Here is a 7,140-nt window from a genome sequence, read left to right as displayed (position 1 = left end):
TGTACTGACCTTGGAATGTGTTCAAAGGAGGTTCATGAGAATGATCCCAGAAATGAAAAGCCGAACGTATGAAGGACTTGAGTTTATGCACGATGGGGTTTAGAAGGATGGGGGGACATAACTGAAACATACAGAATACTGAATGGCCTGGACAGAGTGGATGTCGGAAAGATGTTTCCATTGGTAGGAGAGACCAGGACTGAGGGCATAGCCTGAGAATTAAGGGAAGGCCTTTTATAACAGAGATAAGGATAACTGTCTTCAGCCAGAGAGTGGTGAATTTATGGAATTCATTGCCACAGAAGGCTAGGTCATTGAATATATTTAAGACTGAGATAGATAGGTTCCTGAGTATCAATGGGATCAAGGTTTACTGGAGAAAACAGGAAAATATGATTGAGAATCTTGTCAGCAATGAATGAATGGCAAAGCAGACTGAATGGGCTGAATGACCCGAGTTCTGCTCGTATAGTGAGGAGATGGGGATAAGTCCAATATCTTGGTGAGGGTCGGGGTCGAATATGTCCTAAATACATGCTGAGAGTGGGGTGGGTACAAGACATCTATTCATGGTGAGGGGAGGGTCAGCAAAAACGAGTTTTATACTCATGGTAAGGGGGATGAATCCTACATCAATGGCAAGGGCAAAGACGGGGGAATGAGACCCATACCTATGGTGCAGGGGAAACGAGTCCTGTATCCATGATGAGGGTGGAATCAGGAGGATGAATCTTCTATTAATGGTTGAGGAGGAGCGAATAAGTCCTATATACATACTGACAAAAAGGTTCAACTTGCTTAGGCTTGGCCTTCAGCAGAGGTTTCCTTCTATCACGTGCCCGCTACCTAACAATGGCCTCCAACTGACCCACGATGACGTGTGAGGGCCACACATCATGTGACGCACGCCCAATCACTGTCTGTCGCTGTCTCGCGCTGACGGCCAATCGGAAGATTGGTTCCATCCGCCGGCCGGTCGTGCTGGCGCGACCAATCACGGAGAGGCTTTGATCGTGCGGGTGCATCAACAGTAAGATGGCGGCGACGGTGGCGGTGGCGGGTGGTGCAGCTGCTACTCCTCGCTGAAGTGGCGGGTGTCAAGGAAAGAAAATATAACGAGCCGTCCGTTTCCAAACGCTTAAGGATTTTTTGTCGTTTTTTTAAAAAGAGAAAAAAAGAGGAGATCGAAGGAATTGCTGAATCGGGGTTTTATTTATTTGGTTTTCCATCCCCTCCCCCTCGCTATCTTTCTGGGTTTGCTGCCGCGGCGCGGGTTCGACCGCTTTGCTTTCCTCAATCTCAGTCCCACCATGACGTCTATCCACTTTGTGGTTCATCCGTTACCAGGCACCGAGGATCAGCTCAACGACAGGTGAGCGCCAATGTTTGGGACTTGGTATTGGTCCACCTCCCGGAACATTGGTCGGCCTAGGCCGGAGGCTTTTTGTTTGGGGGGGGTCGGGGGTCGGCGGTGGGGAGTTGGTGGTTTGGGAAGAGTGGGTAGAGAGATGAGGAGGGGAAACGGATGCCAGTTCGATGTTTCCGCGGAGGTAGCCCTTCTCCTGCCAGAACGAGAGGCGGCCCTGGCGGAAAAGTTGCCGGGACAATGCGGCTTCGAGTGGGATCAGCAAGAAGGGAATGGTTGGGGGCAGGGCGGAGACGGTGAAGAGAACTGTCGCCGATGTGGTGGCAGGGGTGGATGGGGATAGTTGATTGTTTCAAGACAACGAGGCCCTTTATCTCCCATATGATTTAACAGGCTCGAGCACAAAAAGATTTGGTACCTTTTCCTTAAAAAAAAGTCATCAGTGTTTGGGAAAGGGGCGAGGGTGCGTGCCTGGCACCAAGACTGATTTGTCATTTTCCTGTCTAGCTGGGCTTGGGAAGAAAGGAGCTTGGTGCTTTGTAAATATGTTATGTTTATTTCTGAAGTAATTCGTGAAGCACATGTTCGTGAAATATTTTGGGAGCCAGACAGTTTGGCTACTGAGACAGTGCTGTGTTGGCTGATGCGTCATTTGCAGAGCGATTGTTGCCCTGTCTCCCCTCCCCGTTGTTAATGGAGCTGGTGATACCGGCTCTCTAGTTTGATCATCCGGGTGCACCCATCCCGCAAATCTGGGTAGATTTTTCACTACCAGCTCCCGGCCTTTGTCTTAACGTCTTATAGGAGGGTGAAAGAAATTTAAATTTTCTTTACTAGAAAGTAAATTGTCTCGTTTTAAGCAAAAAGATCTTTGGCGCTATTAATATTGTTGCATATATATTCTAACGTCACCAATATTCTGTAAGATTAGTTTGCCTTTAATGTGTTACTTATCTTATTATAATGAATGAACTTGGGCCTGAATTGAACTCTTGACTACTACTTCATCCTAAACGTTCTCTGGATTAAAATACTTAATGTGTCTTAGAAAAAGTTAATATTGACAAGATCAGAACCAGTCTTCTCTGGTGTTCAATATGAATTTTATACGGTCAGATTACAATTTGTGCATAACATGATAAATTCAATATTCAAGTCCAATTGGAGCCATCTGAAGTTAAAAATATAGCTCTTGAACTAAAATGACTTAAATATTTCTTTAGGAAGTAAGCCATTTAACATTTTTTTCCACAGCAGATTTGCTTAAACCTTTTTAAGAGTCATATTCTAAAGCTATAGATTCTTTTGGTTAGTCTGATTATGTGGTGTTTTATAACTTTTTGACATGCTTGTTTTGTCTCAAAAGAAAAATTCAAATCATTACACCACAATTAATCTTGGTGTTTCTAGCTTTTGAGGTTTTTTCATTTTGTTCTATGTGGAGAATGGTTAACAGACTTGCTATCAAATCAAGCACAGCACTTGGCAAAGCACAGGGTTGTTGTCATGTGAGGAAAATGATTCAGGGAAGAAAATTGAACTCTTTACTGTAGTATAGTCCAAGTAAATTTTAACACATTACAAATTTACTTGGATTGAGTCTAATGATTATTCGTGGGTATGTCCAATGTGTTTTCATCATGCAGTTCAAGTAAAACTGCTGTGGTTTTAAGCTTTCATGCATTGTTTTATATGACACAAATAGTATAGAATTGGCTAATCTTAACGAGTCGGTTTAAATTTTTTCCTTAACACAGTGGAATCAAGTTAAACCGTTCTGAAAAAATGACCCTTTGTGGCAATAGAAGGACAACTGTACTGATGTCTAAAATCAAGCAAGAAAATGCATGTAGTGATGAAAAGGTCGTTTAATGCAATTCAATTAGATATGTAATATGTATTATCTATTTTAATGTGCCAGTAGTCACATCTCTGACTTGGATGTGGTCACTATGATTTGCCCCAGAATGTGACCCACAGTTTTGTATTTGACTCACTCCAAACCTTAGGTTGTTTCCAGATGTTTGCTGATAATTCCAAATGCTGCCTGTTTGTATTTACTCTATATTTGACTATTGTCTTCATCCTTTCTCCATAATTAACTGACACTAAGCTCAGAATCAAAAAAGATTAAATTGCTGAAAAATCTCAGCAAGTCTGGCAGCATCAGTGGAGAGAAATCAGTTAACGTTTTGGGTCCAGCGACCCTTCTTCAGAATTCAGAAGAAGGGTTTTTGGATCCGAAACATTCATTCTGATTTCTCTTCATAGTTGTTGCTAGGCCTTCTGAGATTTTACAGCAATTTCCGTTTTTGTTTCTGATTTCCAGCATCCGCAGTTCTTTGGTTTTTTTTTAACCAAGCTCAATTAGGTCTCCTAGCTTTAGGGAAGACATAATTGCCTCAAAGTTCACTAGGTTGATTTCTGAGAAGAAGTGGTTGCTTTATGAGAAAAGGTTCAGCAGTTTGTTCCAACTCTGGGGTGAGCTAAATTGACAAGGGAGAATATGGTTATGGAAGATGGGTAAGGGTCAAGCAGCTGAATGGCCTGCTCCTGTTCCTATGTTATAGGATCTTATGATTTGAATCAGATTTTTTTTCCCCTTTATTTGCCACACCATACTGTTAGGTTTATGTCTCAGTCTAAGTTCCTTTCCCTTCTGGGGTTCCTCACTCCATTTGGACACTCAACTTTAAAATCTTGCTGTCTTTAGCTGAGCTACCAATGTCACATTTAGTCCAGTATCAGAACTGCTTATTTTTGAAGCATAAAAAACCACCTCAACCAAAACCTTCATCTTTGTTTTTATCAAATCAAGGCTCAGACTTTTGTGATGTGCTTTTTGACTGAGCTGCAGACTACAGAAACTACCAACTAACTCAGTTTCCATGATTAGTTTCCCATTCTGTTTATTGAGGCCCATATGTTTGCTGATCATGCCAGTGACAATCTTTCCCTTTCTTGTAACTTCCAGAATGTACCTTTTTGGAATCATCGTGGACTTGCTCCACTTTTTCTGGAAAGACGTAGCAATACATTCTGCATCACCTGCCTGTTAGTCTATTGTGCTGTTTCCTATCAGTGAAAGAAGATTGAGCTACTGCACCTCATTCTCATTTTCTTCCATACTTACTTTCTACTCTAAGCTTATCTTTTGTGTTGTTAGTTTCTTGTACTTACTGCTGTGTTCTCCAATTTGATGTTTTTTTTAGGAAGAATAGTGCGCTCATTGCAAATTAGTGCTTTTGAGATCCAAACATTTAACTTGTGTAGTTCCAGAGGTCATTTCCATTGTTTTACTCTTTCTAGTAGAAGATCTGTTTGCTACTTGCTCACTTAAAGTTTATCAATTGGAATTTTAGATCTGGATGTGTTTGTCTTATTGAAAATGGATTTTGTACCTGGCTGTATTAATACTGTTCAAAATGCAACCTGAAGCTGTATTAAATAGGCAAGTTGTGAACATAAAGCAAAATTTAATTATAGGAAAGACATTTACACCCTTTCTATGCTATGGTTGTATTTACCTGTTTTTCCTGATCAGTTGTGCTTGTTCATTTTGCCCTTTTCAGTCTAAATGAGTTATGTTACACATTAGTTGGAAAAATTGATTATTTTAATTTGACTAATCTAATTTGCTATTTATATATGCATCTTAACTGGTCACTTTCGTTGGACTGACACGCCTCCTGCTGCATAAGAAACAGGAGCAACTGTAGACTGCTTGGTTTCTGGTGTTTGCTTTATCACTGACTACAATTGTGGCTGTTTTCCCTCTGCTAAAGTTTCTCATTAACTCCCCATATCCCTTGATTCCCAGAAGTGATGATCCTTCGTTGATATTAATATACATATCAATAGGAGAAACTTCATTGACAACTCTGACTGTTGTTAATGAATTGCTGAATTTGATAATATTAAAATATACTGTAATTCCAGCTGAATGTTACAGATCATACAACTGTTGTTTGTATCTGGTGGTCCTACTGATATTAGGTCTGTGGCCATGAATTATGCAAAATATTGTTAGGTGTTTGCATTTTTTGTAGAGCAGATTTGGTACACTGTGATTCATTGCATGAGTGATAGTAAACCAGAAACTGACTTGTACTCAGTCTTATATCCTAGACCTCTTCATATCCTGCATCCTCTGAAGCTGACATGCTACTGGTGAAGAACAGTGTTGATTTGCGGATGGGGTTTTTTCTTTTTACTGTCAAAACATTTCTTTGAGTTATCTGGTTGCTACTTGTGCTTCTATTCCAGAAAATCTCAGTTGAGATAAAGTGAGCAAAACCAGTTTGAAAATTTTGTAGATTAAGAAACCAGAATTTTATTTTGGACCCAGTGACAATGATGTGTCAGTTGATTCATTCCAAGCATATGAATTTTTATACCTGCTTGTAAAATTCAAACTGTCTAACTTGTATAAGTAGTTCCATCCATAAAGACCTGTATGAAGCTGTAGCAGACTTTAGGTTCAGTTTGGGTTATTTATGTAATGTAGAGAAATATTAGTAGGATGTGTAACATCACTTTGTAGAATCATGGAACAGACACAGCATGAAAGGAAGTCATTTGACTTAAACCTATTCTGGCTTTCTGTAAGAAGAATTCAGAAGCCCCATTCCCCTGCCTTTCCATTTAACCGTTCAAACTTTTTCGCCAGTTGGTTATTGAATTCCCGTTTTGAAAAAACGTTTGAATCTTCCTCCACCATGTTCTCTGGCGGTGCATTCTAGATCCTAACTGTTTGCTTTGTAAAGTCACCTAAATTTAAAGAAAATGTTTTCCTCATGTCAGTGATTTATTTTTCTCTCTATTATATTTAAATCTTTGTTAAATGGTTTGTTAGCCTTCTGCCATAGGAAAGGATTTCTATTAACTTTGTCGAGATCTGTCATGACATTGAACACCTTTATCAAATTATCTCTTGAACGCCTCATACAAAATCATGCCTGGTGTCTTCAATCTGACCAGTTAACTGAAGCTCCTTATCTGGAATAGTTCCTGTAAATCTTTTCTGCACCCTCTCTCAAGTGTTTATCATTTCAGCAATGTGGTACCTTCAGTTGAGCCCAAACCATTATTTTCAGTAAAGCCCATTAGCACATCTTGCCCTGCTATCTTCCATGCTGTGTGCATACAATCCATGTCCCCTTCAAATGGAAGCGTTTTTTTTATATTGCCTCTGTGTTTGTCCACCCAAACATGATTACTTTACACTTCTTTACATGAAATTATGCTGCCACTTGACTGCTTGTTTCATCAGGAGAAAGTGAGGTCTGCAGATGCTGGAGATCAGAGCTGGAAATGTGTTGCTGAAAAAGCGCAGCAGGTCAGGCAGCATCCAGGGAACAGGAGAATCGACGTTTCGGGCATAAGCCCTTCTTCCTGAAGAAGGGCTTATGCCCGAAACGTCGATTCTCCTGTTCCCTGGATGCTGCCTGACCTGCTTGTTTCATCAGCCTGTGTTTCAGTACAGTCTCCTCTACGTTGGGGAGATAGAATATACTTGCTGAATACTTCAAAGAACATCTCCGTTACACATGCATAAAGCAACCCCACCGCCCCATGGCCGAACACTTCAACTCCCCCTCCCACTTCCCCAAGGACTTCCAGGTCCTGGGCCTTCTCCATCACTAAACCCTAACCACCCAATGCCTGGAGGAAGAAGGCCTCATCTTCTGCTTTGGGATTAATGTTGATTTCACCAGTTGCTTCATTTTCCCCTCCTCCTCTCTCTCTCTCTCTCTCTCTCCCCCCCCCCCCCC

The 7,140-nt window shown here is 41.0% G+C and overlaps 1 protein-coding gene across 7 annotated transcripts in view; it reads left to right on the top strand.

The window, feature by feature from the left end:
- The first annotated feature begins 1,014 nt into the window (after positions 1–1,014).
- The window catches only part of ubr5 (ubiquitin protein ligase E3 component n-recognin 5), a 169,365-nt gene continuing 163,239 nt past the window's right edge, over positions 1,015–7,140 (top strand). For all 7 annotated transcript variants that reach the window (XM_043688521.1, XM_043688517.1, XM_043688519.1 and 4 more), the window contains exon 1: positions 1,015–1,372. In XM_043688521.1, coding sequence (XP_043544456.1) covers positions 1,311–1,372 — 62 coding nt within the window. In that variant the 5' untranslated portion in view covers positions 1,015–1,310. The remainder of the gene's footprint in view (positions 1,373–7,140) is intronic.

Source organism: Chiloscyllium plagiosum, chromosome 4, assembly GCF_004010195.1.
Source record: "Chiloscyllium plagiosum isolate BGI_BamShark_2017 chromosome 4, ASM401019v2, whole genome shotgun sequence".
NCBI lineage: Eukaryota > Metazoa > Chordata > Chondrichthyes > Orectolobiformes > Hemiscylliidae > Chiloscyllium > Chiloscyllium plagiosum.
This window is presented reverse-complemented; position numbering and strand designations above follow the sequence as displayed.